Raw genomic sequence first — 22403 nt, forward strand, 5'->3', positions numbered from 1 at the left:
CTGGTGTAATCAGTAGCTTGTGGTGGCTAATGTTAGTATTTGTGGAAAAAGAGCTAAAGATTTTCATGAGCCCAACTGCAGGTTGATAATTCTTTTATTAGAGACTTTCACATTACATTTGAGCCATTGTTGCCAACTTTAAACCACAAATGCTGTATTGGTCCCTCCTCTATCACAGAGAAAAGCAGCGTTTCTTTCGAAAGTGTTCCATCAGCTGTTCACATGACATGCGTCATTGTCTGGTTGAGTTAACTGTCATCTGCTGTGAACTGTTTTTTTCTTCTTTGAAAAGTAAATACTCTTGTACTTGGCATTTGTTCACACAGGCTGGTTATATCCGCATTGATGGCAAAGTCCCATCCTCGGAACGAATCAAGTTGGTCCACAAGTTTCAGACTGACCCGGAGACACGGGTGGCCATCCTTAGCATCCAGGCAGCCGGTCAGGTACTCACTAAAAACACTAAAGTCACTAATGACACTTTATGGTCACTGAAAAGTTATTTTTCATTAAAAAAAACTCAGGTACAAAACCTTTCTAATTAAATGATACAAATGAACACCCTGCCCACTATTTCTGTGGGTCGTTGCTGTTGTGCTCCTACAGGCTGATTGGGCTGCCTGTTGTAGTGCTGTAGTACTATAAGGTTAAACAGATCATTTGTCATCTGTCAGTAATAATAATGACTGTTAGTGGTTGTAGTGCATCATAATAGATAGACTGTGCTAAAAAGTGCTAATACTGTGTTTTAATAACAAACTGAAAGTCACTGACATCATTTATTCAGTCTGAATATGTGCGTAAGTGTCTTGCATTCCAGTCAAAGGAGTAGGTGCTTGAAGCACTTATGTGGCAATTAGCTGCTAATATTCTGTCATTAAAAAGGATTTCTCCAAATTAAATTTCATTGGAAATGGGCTGGAGTGATCCATTTGAGGTGGGTGAATGAGATATATTTCTTTCGATTGGGTTATCATTAATCTGTGTGTGTGTGTGTGTGTGTGTGTATATGTGTGTGTCCTCTCCAGGGTTTGACCTTGACTGCTGCCAGCCATGTGGTGTTTGCCGAGCTCTACTGGAACCCCGGCCACATCAAGCAGGCTGAAGATCGAGCCCACCGCATCGGGCAGACAGCCTCTGTCAATGTGCACTACCTCATTGCCAAGGGCACCATTGACACCTTCATGTGGTCCATGCTCAACAGGAAGGTACTGTGGATGGTGTTAAGGCCAGAGAATTGGAGAAAAGCTTTGCTGTGCTGTTGAGTCTTTGCCAGAAGTTCAGTCACTTAAGCTTTTATTGATGTCACATTTCATCTGAATGATAAATCACTGAAATTACTTTTTCATTCAGTGTGATTGCACTTTTACTGCTCTTGTATTGATCATCTGCTACAGTCTGTTTTATGGAGACTCCACTAATATATGTAAACATACTGTAGCTTAAAGCACATCCTATAAAAGGCATGCTTAAATAACACCACTGCCTACTCTGAAAAACATTTAGATGTATATACTGTACTTTATGTATGTATGAGTAAATCTTCATGAGTGAAACTGATTTGTATGTGAGACGAGGCTTTGTGGATTTACATTAATAACCAGAGCAGATTTGTAATTACAGAGAATTTCCACTAGACATGTTATCGCTCATTATATAACTGATGTGATTCATGAAAAAGATATTTTTAGTTTTTATCAGCATGAGGTTTTAGGGTGAAACCAAACAGAAACACAACAAAAAGAAAACTGACTGTCCTACGGCCTTTCAGGAAAGTGTGACTGGCAGCACCCTGAACGGCAGGAAGGAATACTTGAAGGCTGACATAGGTGACGAGGATAAGTGGGAGTTCCTCAACTTTGCCAGTGCATGGACACCATGTGAGATGGTATTGCCACCAAAGAACACAGGAGATGTGAAAGATGACATATTCTTCACTCATGTGAGTCAGCTGGAAGAGTTCACCAAAAACAATAGTTGTAAAATGTTGTTTTATTTTACTTCTACTTTTAGTTCATGCAGAATTAATTTTAATAGCTGAGGAAGAAGCCAGAAAAGTCTTTTTTTTTTTTTTTTTTTTTTTTTTAAGTTGGTGTCAGAGAAGGGTGCATTTAAGGACCATGGGGAAAAAAACAGTATCACAGAATCTGTAAATACAAAGTCACGCCACAGGTTGAAATTTTTTTTTTTTTTCCGATTACATACAGCATATTTGCACGTTTTTGCAGGTACAACTTCTATTCACATAGGAAGGAGCCTTAAGTTATAAGTCGATGTCACTCTTCAGTATTTGTCAGGAGGTACTTTTCATTTCTCTGTTTCTACAATACAGCTTGGCATCAGAAACTGTTGCTTTGTGTTTTTATCAAGGTTTTTTTTTTTTTTTTTTTTTGTAAACGCTGCCTTGTGACAGTAACAAAGGGAAATTTCTGTTGTGGATGCTTTGTTGCCTTACAGGTAGATTACAGGGATTACAGGTGGCTGTCACGCATGTAATCAGGCTTAACTGTGTGCTGTGCATCTTCTTTCTTAGTTTGAGAAAGAGAAGCAGCACGACATCCGTTCCTTCTTCTCCCCCAAGGCCAGCAAGGAGAAGAAAAGGAAGAGAACAGAGGATGAGGAAACATCTCCCTCAGCCTCCTCGGAGATGACTGTCACGCCGACTGGTAGTGGAACACACTCTGGCAAAGGGGAGAAGAAAGAAAACCTTTGCTCACCAACATCCGACTTACCGAACCAAGACTTCTCCCCCCAGCTGAAGAGGTTGCGGACCCCACAGCCGAGCCCGAGGTCTCGAATCGGAGGTATGAGAAGACTGACAGCAGGTTCAATCATCTCTGCCAGCCCCAGCACTCCGGTTTCCTTTATGGCGCCACAGAAGCAGTTAGCTGAGACCTGGAATTGTGCGGCCTGCACGTACACCAACAACAGCCTGTTGCCTTATTGCGAGATGTGTGAGCTCCCGCACCCTTCCACTGCTGTCAGGTCAGGTAGGTTTTTGAAACAAATGCTAACAAATCATCTTATCTGTCCTCCCTTACTTTGTGTGTCTGTCTGTGAGTTCCACTTTTTTTCTTTTTTTCTTTTATTGACAAATTTAATTTCACACATTACAAACTTAAGATAATAATTCCACCATGTCTTGCTTGGAATCATAATGATATTAAACATCTAAAAATGAAATCCATTTATTGCTTTATTTTCTCCCCTGTCAATACCAATCGTAGCAATCTGTTGACATAATACTTTTGAACAGCATTACAGATTTCACCAGATGGAGATGCGTGATAGTGAAAGATGGAGGCAGGCTTGCCAGAGTCTGAAATATCTCTGCTGGAAGAATATTGGCTGTCTCTCTCTCTTTCTCTGCAGATGACAAGGACACAGTATAATTCTCACCTGTCAAGCTAAGAGAGAGAGAGAACAGGCGCCTACTATTGCTGCAAATGTCTAGCACAAAGTTGGGAAAAAGTTGAGCTGGCTCTAGCTGATATCTCTGACAACCTATGATTGTATCTTGCAAAAGAGAGGCAAGGGAAGTCGTTATGACCTGGCAGGCTGCAGGTCCATGCTCTTTAAATATCTCAGATGCATCAGATCAGCCCAGAGATGACTTTAAAAAATACATATTTGAGTCTCAGCACAGCTTTAGCAGCAGTAATATCCAGGGACTATTAGTTTCAGTGCTTCATTTACTGCCGGATGTTCTCCTGATTGTATGGCTGTATTGATATTTGAGGCCTTGTAATTTAAATTCAGACAAACCTGTGTATCTGTACACTTTCAACAAACACAGCCTCCCTGTGAAAATCAACGGAAAATATTACAGCACCAACAGGTGGCGTCACATTTTATAACGGCACAAAAGCACAATTAGTTCTTAAAGTTCCACTGAAAACTATTTGAGATCAAATGCAGCAAAGGGCTCATTAATTGATGACAATTGTGAAAGGTGTCAGAATTATTATCTATCCAGATGACTCAGAAAAAAAGAATCATTTGATAAAAATAACCTGTGTCCCTCTGACTGCCAGCTTAGTGGAAGGAAGTTTTCCCCTTATTGTCTGACAAATGAAGGCTTTTGTGTTTGCTGTTGAAATCTAAATTAGAGGAGAAGTGGATTGAATAGAAAGAAAACATTTACAATGCAAATATCTGTTGTTCGTACAATGGCTAACATTAGCACTAGCATGTTAGCTTGTCATCAGAGAGAGAGGGGTATTACTTTTTGTTACTGTTAAAAATTCTACTTTAAATGTGCACAATGTGTCAGAATACACAGACACCAAGATAAACATTACCAAACAGCGTGAATGGATACTTTGTTCTTAAGACAGACAACTAGAGAGATAGACTGATGAACCAGAGTTGTTTGAAATGCAGTAAGCTTTTCATTGCCGTTGGTGCCAACTACCTATGAACATGTCATATTCCGAAATCTCCTATTTCAGTCTTTTATTTGGCTAACATTTTCATGTATAGAGGAATGTGTTGATAAGCAGAAAGTACACACTGTAAATCTCTCAATTGGGATGACTATTTTAGCCATAAAAATGACACATTCAACAATATCCAGTAGGACTTGGTAAAATATCTTTACAGTAATTACCAAAACACATCCAGTATCACACCCGTCTGTTTAAAAAATATTAACACTGAGTTAATGACATTAAAATTTCTTTTTTGCTAATGCAGGGTCTATATTTCGTGTAAGGACACAGTAAATATCGGCTATGCTCCATCCACTGGAAGTGAGGATGGTGCACTTAAAACACACAAGTTCAAACAAATGGCACCTCAGCTTTTGAGCAGCGCCAAAGCACACACCCACACACTCCCCTACACACATTTTTTTTTTTTTTTAACAAAACGCACCCCCCCATTTCATGCTCAGCTGCAGCAGATGCTTGATAACTATTCAGCAATCACACTCTCTTCTTTGTCATAAGCGCCACTCTGCATTCACAGCAGCAGGCTGTGTCAGCTCGCTAGATAGGGAATTTAACAACCTGCTAAATTTGTAAATGACAGACTGTGCTGAAAAATAACAACTGTATTTATGGAGATATCCCTCAACTTGGCACTGCAGTCCTCAGCTTATGAAAATGTAAGAAAATAATCAGGTCACAGCCTATATGAGAGATGTTATCCCACTAACAGCAACAATTTCCTTACAATACACATAAAAAAAAGTTGTGACACTGTGTCATCAGTTGTGTCACTGGCATTAAAACATGTTGCAAAGAATCATAGAACACCAACACTTGATACAACATCAGGGTTTTTTTTCTTTTTTTTCTTTTTTAAGTATAGCAGTGCAGGAAGTAATATCATAATCATTTGGCTCTAACTGTCTTTGGATTTAAGCAAATGTACAGCACGCAGCAGTAGCAGCAGCTGTAGAGGAAGAATAGTCAGCATGCAGAAGGATAGTGGTCTGTTGTACCATGAGGTGTTTGTGGGAAATGCACCAGAATGTAACAGAATGAGATGGATGGAATGATGTGAACCCTATAAGAAGACACGTACACATGCATTTGATGGCTGTGACAAGATATTATTTCTCATGCTATGATTTCCTGCGTGGCAGGTATGGAGAACTCACCAAATCCAGATGTTAGACAACAACAGCTTTTATTAATTGGATACAAATTGAATCACTGCTGCGCTACGTTGTCAGTAAATGAGAATTGTTTTTAATCAAACTGTCACAGATTATTACCTCCTTATGTGACAGGGTTTTGACATCTCAGGTGGGGTAGTCTGAACCGTTTCCTGTAGTTGATTTACCATCAGTAAACACCCAGGCAGCTTGTGTTCAAGCATTTTCAGGTCGAACCAGTGGTGTTGAGTTCCTGTGTTTGCAGCTTTTTCGGGCCAAGAGCGTGGGCACGGTTCACTCCTTCAGCTCTTTTACCGGTAGCCCAGCAATTTGTCTCTCAGCACCTACTGTGAGAGATATATGCAGGAACAGGGTAATTTGGTTATCTCCTGGCTCTTACATCTTTCAGCTAGCTCTCTATCCCTGTCCTGATTTTGAGTTTTAGCATCTAACTACTTCTAGTCCAGTTGAATCTTTAAATATGTGATATCATTTGAAGACTAAGTACTTTCCTTTGATACTTTGTCACAGACCACCGCTATATCACTCCCTGCAGACAGCAATAAAAGCTTTTTTTGTTTGTTTGTTTTGTTTTACTCCATCACTCGTGCTGTTTTTTTATGTGAAGCCTCATAAGCTTATGGCATTGGCTCACTCATAGGATCACATGCTTTTTGAGAGTTACTTGTGGAATCTTATCAAGCCACTACAGACTTAACAGGACCCTGATTGTGGGGAAAACAAGGGGGTTGACTAGTAAAGTCGAGGCACGGCCCTGTAGGATTTCCCTGTTAACATCTTCCTCGGTGGGGACAGCTTAACACAAATTGAGCCGTCTCTTTGCGGTCTCGCTTGGCTTGTTAGAGAAGGGGGGCAGCGACGGGGCCAGGAGCCCGGAGACTCAGATGACATTTGAGGAAGCCGACTAGAGGCTGGCCTTTTGAAGAAACAAGCTATAGAGAGGCAGGCTCACTAATTAGCCCTCTGCGTCCCCGAGTCTCACAACTTACTGTCTTGTTAGATTTCGCACCTCAAGTTCAACAAATAATGTGAAAGAATGTGATTTAAATTTAACTTGAAAAGTAGGAATAGGGATTGGAATAACGCTTCTCTTGAAGAAGTTTTGCTCAGACTGAAAGTTACATTTGACTATAAATAACTGTGTTCTTGTCTTTTAGCAGCTAATCTGTTAATTTTACCTCGATACAGACATTAGCACTGCAGACGCTCACTTCACGAGTGACGGTGCCTCAGAATAGAATTTAGAAAATACTATTTAAAATAATGTGAAGTCTGTGCATAGTAATGGCATAATCCCTGCATTCATTAACATTTTTGTGTCTTAGATTTCTGCTTGACCTTCACACAATTACAACATTCTGCATGAATGAAAATCACATGAATAGTTTAAGAGTGCAACTGTAGATCAAGCTTAATAGTCAGTCTACTAGGTGCCATTCACTGATTCTTTCAAGCAAGATCTGCGATTGGCAGTTCGCCACTATCAGCTGTTTAAATGCTGCCTGGGTGCACAGATGCAGCAATCGCTGACAATTATTTTGTTTAGGTTTGATTGCACATGATGCAGGCAAGCAATTAACAAAACAATGTGACACGATCATAATTCATTCTCCCAGCAAATTATATTGGCTGTTTGATCCGAGCGCTGGTTGTGGAGGGTGGGAGGGGGTAGTGGTGGCAGGTGTTCCATCAGCAACTCTCTGCTTCACTGCTGACGTGTTGCTGAGCTAAAGACTAAAAACTCAGTGTAGGCGTTCCATGAGTGGTCATTCACTAACGTCACCCAATAGATAATATTATTGTTTAAAAAAAACCTGCATTAAAACATGTTTTATATGCAGTATAAATGCTTTCTTGTATAAATTAACATCCTCTTAATAATAATTGGGTGTGTTCCACTAAATCTCTGTTCATGACTATCCATTTTACACAATCATATCCTCTAAAATTGCCAGTAAAGGACTTATGATAGATAATAACATCACTAATGAGCCATATTGAGTTTTACTTTCATGTCAGCAGTCATTTTGTCACACTGTCACACTCTTCAGATGATGGATATCTCGCCTGGGAAAGAAACTCTTCAAAGTCTGATTACACTCTGCAACTCGGCCAATAAAGTAATCTCAGTCTTTCTCTCCTTCTTTCTCTGTTGGCTCAGGGCCACCCAGGCCTCAGCAAACCCCCTCGACCGAGAAGGACCAGGCGGGCATCGTCCTCTCCAGCTCCGTCGGTGAGCCAGAGCTGAGCTGGGGAAAAACCCAGCCTCTGAAATCACGTAAAGACAAACAGAGCGAGGAGGAGGAGGGAGAGGAGGATGAGCCTCTGAAAGACAAACAGAAACTAGGAGAAGCAGAGGAGGAGGACAAGCGGCGGCTCAAAGGCAAACAATCAGAGGGAGAGCGAGGCGACAACTTTGCTGATGGTGGCGGCTGCCTCCCCCCAGACCACACACAGGGTAATCCCACCTGCAATCTTCTCTTTTTCATATCTAGGGAAATTGGCTGGTGCCGCCTTGTCACCTGCCCATATAATGCTGTTTAATATCACCACTTCAAATCAATAAGGGACTATAACTCATTCCATATGGGGCTTGGCATTATTATTGTTACTATTATTAGTATCTAGTTGGGGATATTGCCTATTTCTGCACTCAGGAAGCTACAGGAGATACAGAGTAAAACTTCACTAATCTCTAGAATGCAGCTTGTTGAAACATGTCAGTGCCAAAATACAAGGTTTGAGGCTTAATCCATTATCCAGCAGATAAGTGATGAGCTTCTGATTGGCTGTTGGACTGAGGTCTATGGTGCAGGTTTTGTCCCTGTACCAGCTGATCCTTGAAACACAACTGTCCATTCTTGTTATATGTCTACGTGTATGCTAGTCTCAGAGGGATATGAGGAAACAAATTCCCAATTACACAGTCTGTAATATTGCAAATGAAGACCTGAGTTCAAGTACTTGTGTCTCAAAGGGCTACGCAAAGCAATAAATTGCGCTAATTATGAAGAACTAATTACACTGTGCAATATGAAGAGCTCTAAAAAAATTGCCAGACTTGCAGAGTCTAAGAAAAGCCTGTGACCTGGGTGTTACCTCTGAAAGCATGCAGGCATTTGGGGTCAGATTTATTGAAGGGGGAAACTGAGCTGATAGCAGTTCAGGCCTGTTTTTAAAGCTTTTGTGCAGAATACTTAACATAGGCAGGAATATTGCACAAACCATTCAGGTATTTACTGGCAAGCTGTCAACCCCTATTACCCTTTAACTTCCTAAGATCAGTGTGCAACAACTTGGCAGATTCCTTTCCTTTCACAGCCACACGCACACACTTTGACTATTCAGAGATCTATTAGGGCCCAGAGATTGTCAAGTGGTTAATTTCCCATCCCTGTACCTACCTGTGCCCCCAACAGTCTAGGATTGAATCCCACTGCAGCTTCCCCTGCAGTGCCTTCAACACTCTGTGCCCCCCTCCTGTACTTTCAGTTGAAAAAATACTAAAGGTGAGTGAAAGGGCTGCTTTCTTTTTTTTAAAAAAACACCTCTATTTAGACTGACTCTAGGGGAGAAATAAAAGCTTCACTGTCGATCAGAAATGGCAGCACTAAAGAGAAACTGCTGGAGGCCTACTTGGCCCCCTGTGTCCCCTTTAGACATGTACTTTTCCCTGGGGACAGCTAATTTCTATCTTTCTGCCATGTGTTTTTCTGTTGAGAGTCTGTCTGTCTACTGTATCTCTCGCTGTCATTGTGCCTCTGTGTCTCTGCATTTATTTATCCATCTGTGTCTCTTTGTCCATCAGTCCTATTGGTGGTAAGTCAGTTTGTTAGTTACATGCCATTGGCAGCCTGTCTCCGGCAGTGTTGGTTTAATACGAAACACAGCAGTTGTCCAATAAAAGTGACCTATGGGGTCAGGAGCGATGCCTAATGATTTTCCTCTACCTGCTCATGGTTTTAGAAGGCAAACCGCAGAGCTATCGGCCGCCCCCACCTCTTGATTGCTCCGAGATTACTTTCCTCCGAGCACAGACAGGCAATCACTCCCCAACCTTTCTGTCTCTCTCTCCCCTTACAGTCTGTCGCTCCGTTTGTCCATGTCACCAAACAATTAAACGTATATACATGTTTTTTTTATGTAAGTTCAAATGTCTCACCAGCATCAGCTGCACCAAACGTATTTATACATGAAGACTGCAGTTAGTTTTCTTATTTTTTTTTTTTTTTTCATATCTCTTGTTTCGATCCTGCAGAAGATGAGACGACTCAGTCCAATTAGGCGTTGTTTTCTTTCTCTCGCAGTAAAATAACAGATAAATCCCTTGGGGTGTTTTGAAGGCACTGTTCATACTGTGTAAGTGACAGTCTAATAAGACGGCTTTCTAAGATGAATTGCCCCCATCGTATAAATGGCCCACTTAATGCAGCTGGCGCGTTCCGCCACTGCAAACAGGGGAAGGGGGAAAGAAAAAAACTGCTTACAACAAATATAGAGTGCACATTGCAGAGCTTCTAGGTTTCATTACAGATGTAGAAGGACAGATAGATGGGATTTTGTGAAATGCTAGCGTCCTAAAATGTTCTAGTTTTGTACCTCTGCACAATGCTTTGGGCTGGTCGCCTGCGTATTTTTCAGGCACAAAGTGGCCCATTCCAGCTGAAGGTGGGGTGAGATCAGAACAGCATGTACCAGGCACAGGAAAATTGCGCCTATAAGGAGGGCAAAAATAAAAATGAAAGATATGGACATTGTACAGGATAGGTCAAGGAGAGGAACTGACTTAGTAGAATGATCTCACCTCGCAATAGAAAAGTTTTACCATCAAATTGCAACACAAACATTTGATAAATCAGATGTAGAATGTAACTACTGTAATTTCTCAAATAAAAGACGACACCTAAAGTAATAGCCAGCTGTGCAGGAAGTGCAATAACAGTCAAAAACCAGTAAGAAAAAGAATTACTGTAATTATTGAATGAAAACAGTGTTTCCATCAAAAAGACAATTTCATAGCAGCAGAGCAGTTCAAGGTGTATCTTATTTAAAATGGAGAATTAACCATAAAAGTAAAGGTAGAAGTCCTCAATTTGCCGATATTCATCCCACTTCTTAGAGTTAAAGTAACCACTACTTTGAACTTTGATTGATTTACATTTCAGGACAAAAGGATATGCAGTCATCTATGACTGCTACAGTACTGCAGTATTTTCTGAAGTTGGGACATTAAATGTGTGTTCGTATCTGAAATATGTATGACTTAATGAGCAAAATTGAGATTAAAGTTCAGGAAAAAAAAAGTTCTTTATATATTATGTAAGAGTTAAACGTTAGGGAGATGTGGCTGCAAATGTCCTAACATAAGCAATGAACTCCACAGCTGTCTAATTAACATCTGATTGGTCCAGGGAAATATATGACATCACCCTTTTCCATTAGAACCCCGCCCTCTTCAAACCAAAGAGCACAGACGCAGACAGTGCCTCATTAAAAACAAAAAAAAAACAAAAAAAAAAAACTTTGGTAGAAGAATGTGCTTTTTTTTAATCCCGTCAGTAGTTGTTATATGACTTTCCATTAAAGCCATGATACCATGATGTTAAAATGTTTGGCTCCTTTGAGTTGACATCCCAAGCGCTCATTCGGGCCCACCTTCAAAGCATCATGGGAGGGACGTTTTTGTTCGAGTATGTTCTTCTGTCATTCAGTCCTCTCAGCTTTTCATTCCAAAAGCCGACTCTGCCCCGTAACCACCAGAGACCCGGTGCACGTACATGGCAGCACTTGTTCAATAGAAGCACTCCTGTCACAGACATCAGCTTGTGACAGTATTTTCTCCCATTAGCAAACCAAATGGACACGCACACATTCTCTCACATACACACACACTGACAACTGGCCACGCGAAGTGATTTAAGGCAAGTATTATCAGAGTGTTATAGGTCATTGTCTAAATGAAGCGTGGTCGAGCAGCGGCAGTCTCATTTCCACCGACTGACCTTTTCTTGCTAGATGCTGGCAGGATGAGCGAGCTACATAGCTGACATTAATGACCTGCTCTCTCTCTTCTCTCTCTCTCTGTTTCTCTCCATCTGTGACTGTCATTTTAGCACTTTCTCGCTCCGTGGTTGTCTTTCCATCCTGTTGTTCAGCAAATTCTTGAGCAAACTTGTGAAAAATAAATTGGGAGGATTCTGTATACAGACTTTCTAACTGCACATTCTTATGCAACATTAAATGAAGAGTTCAGGTTTCTTCAATCAGGAAAGATCATTTAATCCTTCAGTTTATCTGATCATTTTAAAATTGTTAAATTTTGACATTGCTGTCTAAGTACAGCTTTATAATATACCAATTAGCAAGTAGTTGCTATAATACCAAGTGTCTAGTACCACTTATTTTGTGGATGATTCTTTTACTAATCTGTCACACTCACTGCGAGAAAGCCAATATTTTCCAAATTATGTAACTTTTACTAAAAGAGCTTTGATCCATCACAAATGGACTTGAAGACCCGTTGCCTCTGTGACAATTCCTCAGTTGGTACTGGACAAATCTTTTTCTATTCATTCAGAAAAATCAGCCATTGCTGCTTTTTGAAAAATAAAACAAGAAAGCGTTTTGACCTCCACATGTAGGTTGGTTGTTATATAAACCGATGATAGCATAAAGGAAAATTGACTTTCGTCTCTTAAAATGAAAATGTCACAGATAATTACTTCAACATTTTCATTTCAGTTTCTATAATCAAGTGTTTGGAAGCAGTAAGCATAAATATAATGTAATTTTTATTTTTTATTTTTTCAAACATACTGCATATGCATCTATATTTGTGTGATCTCCTACAAATGTCATATCTTCTCAATATTGTGCTCTGTATAATAAAGCTGCTGGAGTTTAATGTTTCTGCTAGTCACTGCATCACCAGAGGAGCAAACAGAGGTACCAATAAAGCTGTGAAAGCCAATAACGAGCCAATAATATATAGTCAGTGAGATATTAGTCAGACTCTTCCTCTCTCTCCCTGCAGACCAGAGAGCTGCAGCGTGTTTGTCTTCAGCTGCTGATGCTAATGACAATGATGAGGGCAAGGATGGAAATGACGCCAGCACCGCCCATCCAGTCTACCCCGGCCTGCAGTTCTGCGCCAGCCAATACACAGACCGAATCTATCTGTACACCAAGGTACCGCTGCCTGTGTGAGCATTTGATATGCATATTGGATCATGTTTAGACTCAGCTCATAAGGGAACCAGAGGTGTTTTACTAATGATTTTTTTCCTGGCTCTCATTTTTTCTCAAGGCTGTGAGGAAATCTAATGCCTTTACCTCAAGGTGTTGACTGTTAGGTGTTGGTTTTGTGTGTGCTGCTGCCAAAAAAAGAAGCACGGTGGCCATAGTGATACCAAGACCAAATAAGACTTTTCAAGAGCAGACTGGCAGAGGTATAGCCTCATGAATTACCTTGACAGAATCCAAAAAGACTCCCAGATTTTGGCTGAAATCACAGATAACTTCACTTGACCTTTAGTCTATGACTTTGAATGACTTGATATCTTTGCCAAGCAGACAGATAATCATGTATATTCAGCTCTTCACTTTTCAGTCACGTTGCACAAGTGCATTTGGCAGCGTACACACAGTTACATTATCACGTTCAGACATTGACACATTCAGGTAAACAGACTCCAAATTTAATCTTTTGGCAGTTTAAATTACAAATGGCAAATTAGCTAATGACGTTAGATACATGCCAAAAGGCCAGAACTCTGAAACGTGAAACTTTTGGCTCCACTCTTTTGTCTGTCTCAGCCAAAGATCATATGTGAAACATTAGCCCTTTTGGAGTTTAGCAGCACCAACAGACTGGTGCTTCTTCTAGAGCGTCACAACCTACTTGATCATTACAGTAGTTGGAATCCCATAGTTAAACTTTAATTGCATTTCTGTCAGTGGAGAAAAGTAACATGGAAAAAAAAAAGCACGGTGCCTTTTCTGCCACATTTAAAACCGAACCAAAAAATACCACATGAATTAGACAAAAATCTATACTCTTTTAATTGCTTGGGGGGCCTGATATATGAAAAATACATTAGTAAAGTGTATTATAGAAAGCACGCAGCTAGAACGTATTTGTTTTTGCCTACCTATATGTAAAAATATGTCTCCTGTCTTAACAGACAAAAACAGCTCCTTTTACTGTCTATAAGAAAGCCAGAAATAATGATTTTTTTATTTCATGTCTGACAGAAATAATAGGACTGAAAGGTCATGTAGACTCACAATCTTTTGTTCCTTACCAGTATATTCAATTGAACAGTGAACAAAACATAATTAATTTCTTTTTTTCTTTCTTTTTTTTTTATTTAAGTGGGAAGTCATCATTAGATCCCCATCTCTTTATCAAGACGTGAGTTCCACACAATGAAAATAAGAGACATGCAGTTCTTCCACGCGTTGCCAATTAGCAAACAGGACAGATGTGAGGAAATAGTTACAGACAACATTAAGAAAGTCAAAAGTTTAAGAACAAAATGTTTTCCGAACTAATGGTTGCTAAAAGAACAGCAAATTACTCCAGTTACAAGCTCCATGGCAACAAAAGCAGCTGTGATGAGCTCAGAGTTGAAAAACTGCAATGTGTCATTATAGGTTTAACACAGTTTAAAAATACTGTTTCTGAATAACCCAATGCTTTATACTCCTATTACCAGAAGAATCAGAGCCTGAGACAATTTTTTTGTGGGGAGAGAAAAACTCTTCAAATCCATTCATATTCTTTGATTCAATGCAAATTAAAGGTTTAGGAATTACTGAAAGATTACCGATACAATTTAATAAGGAGCTGCCCATCTCCTGTCTTCAGTCTACTGCAACAGCACAAAGTAAACTAGCTGGAGATAACAGCATAGGTAACTAATCAGATGTCTTTAGTAGATGTGGCTGTGTAGATTTTTCACCAAAGATGTTTAGCAGCTGATAACCGGAAGTTAAGAAACAAAAGCTGAAATAGAACAAACCAGCAAAAGCATCAAGTCAACACTACTGACTAAAAATGCTGTGCTGCACAGATTTTGCCCATTCATTTATTTATCTGTCTTTCACACCTCATCCAACATAACAGCAAACAAAAGCACTGAGACAGAACAGCAAAAGTAGTTTATCTACAACAACCAATCATGTTATATTTCAAACCAAGTGCAGGCAGCTCAGGTATTTCATTCAGATAATCAAGGAAATGTTCTGTTTCTGTCAATGAACTCTGTGAAGTATCTTGCACCCCAGCAGACCAAGAGAAACTATAGTTTAACCCCAGTCTGGTTTCGGCTACACTTCTGTGCAGTCTTGGCACTCCACTTGAGTGCCACTTGCCAACAAACCTCTATATTGATCGAACTGTGATACTTAACACCCTTTTGTTTCATTCATGAGGGATCAGATTCCTTCTGCATTTTCGTAGATAAGACACAAGAGGGTTTTACATAGAGAAGACCAAAGCGCTGAACTGAATCACCAATGGAATATTACCCTGACGGCAATAGACAAGTGTCATGTACGTGTGGCTGAGACGATAAGCTGCAGAGATAAATGTCCCCCCGCTGTCGTTTAAATGATAAACTGGAGGAATACTGGCTGAAAAGCTGTCACATCAGGATAATCCTAGACCAGGCGCAGAATTCACACAGGGGGCCGCTCAGTGCACAATCAGAGGAAGATTTGTCACCAGGGCTTCAAAAAGAAATATTGAGAGTATTAGGAATTTTATGTCCATTTTCTACACATCAAACACTTGTTTTATTCAAGGATTCACTGTCCCTGCTCTAAGGCGCATGGGTGGTTTGTTTAATGTCAACACAAGAATTGCCAGATGGGTGGGGTTTACAACATCAGGATTCAGACACACATTATACTGTTCTAAACTTAATTTGAAATCCTTTCCTGTGACTTCTCGTATGGCGTTGTACACATTACATTTCATAAGTGACAAACCCCTTAAATACTTCCTAAAAATCAATACTATATAATTCCATAATCGTCTGGGATGGAGCTATGCACAGAACTGGTCCGCATGCAAGGAACATCTTCACTATCCCAAAAATGAAACTCTCCTGTTAGCCGGCTGCACAGGAAGCTTTTAGCATGTAGTTATGGATTGATTTAATAAGGTTGTGGACAGTTTAGGTTTAGAAGTTTTTGAGGAAGAAACGTCTGTTTTATGGCACGACAGCTCACTGCAAAACAACATTAACGTTGCTCTCCGAGGGGAAAAAAAAAAAAAAGATTCCAAACAGATGTGCAGAGCAGCGTTGCCAGATTGGACTGATAAAAAGTAGTGCATCATCAGAAAAGTAGCTACATTTGAAATTCTCATTGAGGTGAGGGTGTTCTCTGTGGTTACACACTGTATATAGAAATCTGAATGCTAACTAGAAGAATTATTTTACTCTGAACTCCAGTAACTATCATGACATTGTGTTTTCTGCCCCACTGCTACCCATATTATATGCCGACAAATAAAACACACACACTAGTATGAACAAACAAACTGACGTGAAAAGTCTTTTTTAAAAATGTAATTAACCTTTTCTTTAGCAATTCTCCTTTGCTGCAATGTTTGACTGAGTTAATGTCATATTTTCGTAAACAGATTTTGAATTTTTATATTTGTTACTTATGTGTTTGTTAGCGGTGAGGATGGTACCTCTTCAATCACATCTAGCATGGCTCTAATCCTTCTCCATGCTGTTACAGCACAACCCGCTCCACTGTTCCCCTGACTCTCCATGATATTTATTTTACCATAATCCAAATAAACACACGGGCCTCTGTGCACTGAGAGTACGGCACAGGAAAAACTTCCTAATGTTGATTTGTATCTCCAAAGCCATGAGTCGGCTGCCAGCAGGTATTAACCTTTAGACTTTATCCTGTCTCCTGTCTGTCATATCTGTCCTCTATTTCCATGCCTGAAGTGTCAGATAGTAGCTTTTACCTAAATTCACTGGTATCCTCTTTCTTTAAAATGTTCCTGATGTTCAATCACTGTTGTTTGAATGAAGTTAACACTGAGGGTAAATGGCTTCTCAGGCTTCGATTTGGCAGTAGTTGGCACTAATCAAGCAATAATAACTGGGAAAATGTTCTTTATTGTTCCTTTTTACAATGATTATGCAGTTACTTCCAAGCCACAGTGGTGTGATTTTTTTTTTTTTTTATATTCTTCATAATCCTCATTATTTTTCTTACTAATGCATGCCTGCTGTCACAAGAGAAGCATTATCTTCAAAGTACTAGGCTATACATATATTAGAAAACAAGGGGGGGGGGGGGGATAAGAGACATTACTAGCAAGCTCCTTGGTTATCAGAAGAATTACCATGGCAACCAGTAACGAATGAAGTGCGGCCAGATTATAGACCTTTAATGTAATTAGAATCTGAAAGTAATTAAAATGACTCTTGGTTGAAGGTACATATAGTTTTAGTACAACCTGATCTACAGTACACACTGAAACTGCGTGTAAATACGACAAAAGTGGTTCTTTGGTTCCTGATCATACAAGTAACCCCAGCTCCTGTCATCATACATGTACTATACAGGACCAGCTAACTTATAGTTTCAGCCATCATGTGCTAGAAACTAGTTTTGATCTGTTTATTTTATAAAGAATTTTGACTGTTATACTAGTTTTGTACTGAAAACCACATTATTTTTATGTTCCTCCTGGACTGCGGCTGCTGGAAATGATTGTCATAGCCCATAACAGCAGGCCTTGTTTCATTATCCTGTGATAGTTCACAGTAACATAGCATTGGTTTCTGTTATCTGAGAGAGCAATGCTAGCTTTACATGAAATTCTTCTGTTTTTAGCTAATGAGAAAACAGTTTCGCTTGCTGTTGCTCACATTTCCTATGACACATAAAGGTAACATCTATTTGATAGCATCAGGAAGGTTTGTTTGCTGTGTAACCCTCCTCCCCTGTGTTTCAAAGCTATATAAATACAATATTACCCTGACATTTACTCTCATCAGGTGAGTGAAACAACTACCCTGCTGCACCGTCGTTCCCTCAGAAGGACACTCGGCGAGTAAACTTGCGTGGTTGTATTTCTGTTTGCTTTGGTTACACCATCGAGTCCGCAGCAAAATCCCACATCTCACCAAGTGTTTGGGTAGGAAAACATTGGGAACCAGGCAGGAACCTCCAAAGTGCCATGAAGTGAGCTAGTTTGCTGTTTAGGGCCTAGAATGATTAGAGCTTAGAGCCTGAATATTTCATATAGTTAAGTGTGCAGAAGAATTTGTACATTGTTGAGAAAAGTAATTGAAGAATTTCTTTTTTGAGCATCTTCTGTGTGTACAATGTGCAAATTTGTATGCTTTACATTTATTTAAAGGTGCATAGAAAGGAACAGATCAGATCATTAATGTAAATTAATATTCACACACAACCATGTAAAACATTTGAATGTATGACCCCCCCCCCCCCCCCAAAAAAAGAGAAGAAAAACACAATTAGATGTAATTTTATCTGCCCATATTGTGAAATGAAATTTTTCTTTGGAGCTCCTTCCCACTGAAAAAACAAGATCCTTATAAAACCTTCTAGAGCATGCTCTGTGGATTATCAAGAGTAATGGTGGCACTGTCTCTGCAGGTGTTCTTGGTGAATTTTGTAAATGTTATTTTTCAGTGCTGTGAGCACTGCAGATTGCATTCCATTCAATTGTGCTGAGGTGGAGGCAGAAATCACATAGACAGATGTCTCAAACCCTGGGCAAGTTAAACCAAAACTATCTACATGGCTTGATATCACTGGAGGATCTGAGAAAATGCATTTTGTACCTTAGCTATACCTTACAGTTTAGGGGCTGTCAATAGCCATAACTATGATGAGTAACAGGATGAGTTGTTGGGGGAAATGCAAAGGTGAATCCTTCAAAATGTTCTTATATCTGCTTACAACAACATTGTAGTGTCCTATAATGTCTTACAAACACACAATTGTTATATGGTGCTTATTAGTGTTACTGTTTAGGTGAATGAATGCCTTAATATCAGAAAATCAATCTTTTGTTTCTTTTTTGGGGTGGGGGGGGATTTGCACTGGTAAGTGTGATAGTGTTACCAATAACAGTAGTAACCAGTTTTTGAGCTTAAGGCTGTCTTCTTCGTCTGTGTCTCCTCATCCTTTAGGACGGTACAGCATTGAGCTTAAATTTCATCCCTCTGGACATCAAACTAACCAACTGGGATGACCTGCCTGAGGCCTTCATCCGGCGCCAGGAAAATCGAATACAGGTCTGCCCTTCCCGCCAGGCTGTGTGTGCGTCTGTGTGTGTATGTCTTCCATGTGTTCTGATATTCAAGAATATTGCCTGGTGTGCTTGTGAATTGGCATGTTTACACAGGGGAAATCTACCTAGAGTACTTAAAGGGGAATACGGGTACAATTTTTAGATTATGAAATGTGGCAAAATTTTCTTCTTTTGATTGATTGGAAAAATGCAGCCACATGACTTTACACTCATTTTCAAGATGATGAGAAAATTCTACATACCGTATGTAGTTAAATGTTTTTTCGGGTTGTTCCTCCTGACAGCTGAGATCAGTGAGTAGAACTATTTTAATTCCACTGACCCAATGAAGATGACAGATATTTGTGCATGCGTGTGTCACTGCCATGTGAAACTAATGACACCACTGATCATGAGAAGGAAGCCCAGCAACACAGCACCTTGAGCCTGGCGGATAGTTGGGGAGCGTGGACGCCCACTTTCTACCACTGCAGGGTCTGGAGGAGGAGAGGAAAGGAGGGGATCAAGGGGGAATCATGGAGATAGGAGGAAAGAGAGGGGGCGGTTTGGGGGTTTGGGCAGCCGGGGAGACCAGCAAAAGAGAAATTGCTGTTTTATGAGGGTCGTTAAAGGAGACGGATCATTGCCTCAAATGAGCCCTCACGCCAACCAGCTAATATTAAATCCTGCAATCTGCTGTGGCAGTACCAGAGCCGCTGACAGACACCCCACCTGTCACATTGTTTATGTTGCTTTGTAAAACAAAGGCGTGAGTTGCATCCATGCTCCGACCCATCATTTATGCCCTGTTACCCACCAATTGTCCATCAAAATCAATACGAAGCAAGCGGTTTAACACAACTTAGAAAGGGAGGCAGTGGTGTGTAAATTCAACTCACACTCAGTACAAACAGAGAAACCAAGACAGCCCAAGAAAACCTCTTTTTTTTATTTTTTTTTATTTTTTTTATTAATTCATGGTCAGCCATAAGGTTAGTATAATTCTGTACTTTTGGTGCTTTGGTTAGTATCTGTAGCAGCAACCATCCAACAATAAAGGAATAAAATGATCAGAATTTACAGTAGATGCACAGATATACTGATTCAGAGCAATTCATTGTGTGTTCTTCAGCTTTTATGTCATTTCTTGCCAACAAAAGAATATCACCAGACTCAATCTTTTGAGAGATAAAAAAACGAGATTAACATACAGCTTTGTCCAGCTACACAGTTAAATCAGAGCCCTTCCAGTTTCCACCCACACAATGTCTGATCCTCACCTATTAACCCCCTAACCTTTGGAGAAGCTGGAAGCTGGAAACACCATCCCACTCTCCTCCTCAGTCATGACTTTTGACATCTGATTCAACTCCTTGACTTTTGGATAACCTTTGGTGACCTCATGAAAGTTACATCTCAGGATATCACTGAAGTTTTTGTGCAGTCTTCATGTGTACTGTACTCCTGTCAGGACTTTCCAAATACTCCAGAGCAGGGTTTCCTTACATCCTTACTGACTTACTGCACTTTTATGTCTCTTAACTTGGAAGGTTCTGCATTTTACATTGTATTTATTTGGGAAAAACTCTGGACATCCAAGCTACAGAGGATGATCAATTTACTATGAAAGGAACTGATTAAGATCAGGGTCCAAAAATACCATTACAGTGATTTCACCTGTGTTGTCCAGATCTATTATATCTCAAGCCTGATTTTAGATACCTAAATCTAACATTTGCTTTTAGTTAAATATAACTTACTAGTTCAATTTCTGTCAAAATATACAATTCAGCTGCTAAAACATCAACAAAGAAAGCACTAGTGGTATAATAGCTTTGAAAACTTCTAATGCGTGTTGAGTTTTATCATCACGCAATGTTTTTGTGAGAGTAGGCATCATACCTGAAAAAAACACTCTGAGTGTAATATACCTAGGTAAATTGCCCATTAGGCCTTGGTGCTTTGTCTGCTATTTGTTATTTTGCCAGTGGATTTTCTTTGAATCCTTGGCTTGGCTGAAAGCATATATAGCTCTCTTTGGTTTGATGGGTTTTGTTCAGCTATCTGGAAAACTGTCTCCTAGTGTGTATTAGTGTGTGTGTGTTTTGCAAGTTTAGATTGTTTGTTTTCAGTTCAAATGCATTTTCAGAATTGAAAAAGTAAGAAAATTGTTTGTTTTTTAAAGAGCCTTCAATGTCCAAGCTATCAATTTGTGTTGGAAGATGAAGGCTCTGGTGTTTTCTCTCTTTCGGCCTGAAATTGAGTATTAAGTGAGATGCCCGTGTCCTCCCTGCAGGTGCAGAGGTTTGTTCAGGAGTGGAGCAGTCTGGCAGCCATGAAGCAGAAACTGCTTCGACGCAGCGGCCTTCTCTTCCGCAGCCCTATTCTGGGCTTGGAGCAGCTGGCTGCCACCCAGCACCCTCACTCCAGCACCAAGAGGTCAGAATCTCACTGAAAACATGTTCTTGAAGATACATACACTACCTTGACTTTCACAAACTTTTCCCAAAAAAAAAAGTGTGATTAAAAATTCTGGTAGAGTACTAATTGATGGTTCACTAAACTTTTCCCCAAAGTGCTGATTTCCAAATCATAGCTACACAACTGTCAGTCATGGCAGCTCTGTCAAGCTCTGGATTTTGTGTTACTTAACTAACTAGACCCGTGTTTAGCAATGCTGCCCTGATCTCTGCCTGCAACAGTTGTTACTATAGATGACAAATATCAGTGGTTGTTGTCGACAAAATGAGGACCCAGCTTTTGTCTGCTTCTTTATGAAATTAATAACCAAGCATTGGTTGATTTCCAGGCCTAAATCTTCCCTCATCATCACTGTAAATAAATCTGTAAATTGCAGAGGATAAATCTCTTCCCTGCAAACTGATGAGTAAAAAATAAATAGATCTAGCGCCCCCGTTGTTCTAGTGAGTGTAAATCTGAAAATGATGGTAACAGTGAGATGAATTAGTTCCCAACATTATGTCAGAGTCCAAAAAGCGATGTGCAAGATTTCACAGAGGAACAAGCAGATTTGTAAATACTCAATGCCCCCGGCGTCATGGAACGCTGAATAGTATTTGTGTGCGTGCATGTGTGTGGGTGTATCAAAGGGTGCCAGCTGAGGCATAAGAGAGGATGTGATGAGTGCTGTGTATGTGAACATGTGTGTTTTTTGACAAACAAGCATTGTTGCTGGCACACTAATTACAACTGGCATGGATAGAGGCGGGGAAAGTTTGCCAATTACAGGGTATACTCATATGTGTGTGTGTTTGTGTGTGTATAAGTGAGAGTGAGTGTTTCTCTACTGTGGAACGTGTTTGGGTGCATGAACCTAATCAAGGTGTGAGTAGGAGGCAATTGGCCCAGCTTGATTTGATACCTGTTTGATTTATTCACTAATCAGAACCAATCAAGCTCCAGCTTCGGCTCAGCAGGGCGATCACGGTTCAGCTTCACAGCACTGAGACGCTCAGT

General features: G+C 40.1%; 1 protein-coding gene across 2 annotated transcripts in view; it reads left to right on the forward strand.

Moving 5' to 3' along the window:
• Positions 1-22403, forward strand: part of zranb3 (zinc finger, RAN-binding domain containing 3) — a 59081-nt gene that overhangs the window by 24728 nt on the left and 11950 nt on the right. For both annotated transcript variants that reach the window (XM_026301264.1, XM_026301265.1), the window contains exons 10-17: positions 327-446; positions 1029-1208; positions 1772-1942; positions 2534-2990; positions 7785-8081; positions 12657-12811; positions 18826-18930; positions 21223-21365. In XM_026301264.1, the coding sequence (XP_026157049.1) occupies positions 327-446; positions 1029-1208; positions 1772-1942; positions 2534-2990; positions 7785-8081; positions 12657-12811; positions 18826-18930; positions 21223-21365 (1628 nt within the window). The remainder of the gene's footprint in view (positions 1-326; positions 447-1028; positions 1209-1771; positions 1943-2533; positions 2991-7784; positions 8082-12656; positions 12812-18825; positions 18931-21222; positions 21366-22403) is intronic.

Source organism: Mastacembelus armatus, chromosome 2, assembly GCF_900324485.2.
Source record: "Mastacembelus armatus chromosome 2, fMasArm1.2, whole genome shotgun sequence".
Classification (NCBI taxonomy): Eukaryota; Metazoa; Chordata; class Actinopteri; order Synbranchiformes; family Mastacembelidae; genus Mastacembelus; species Mastacembelus armatus.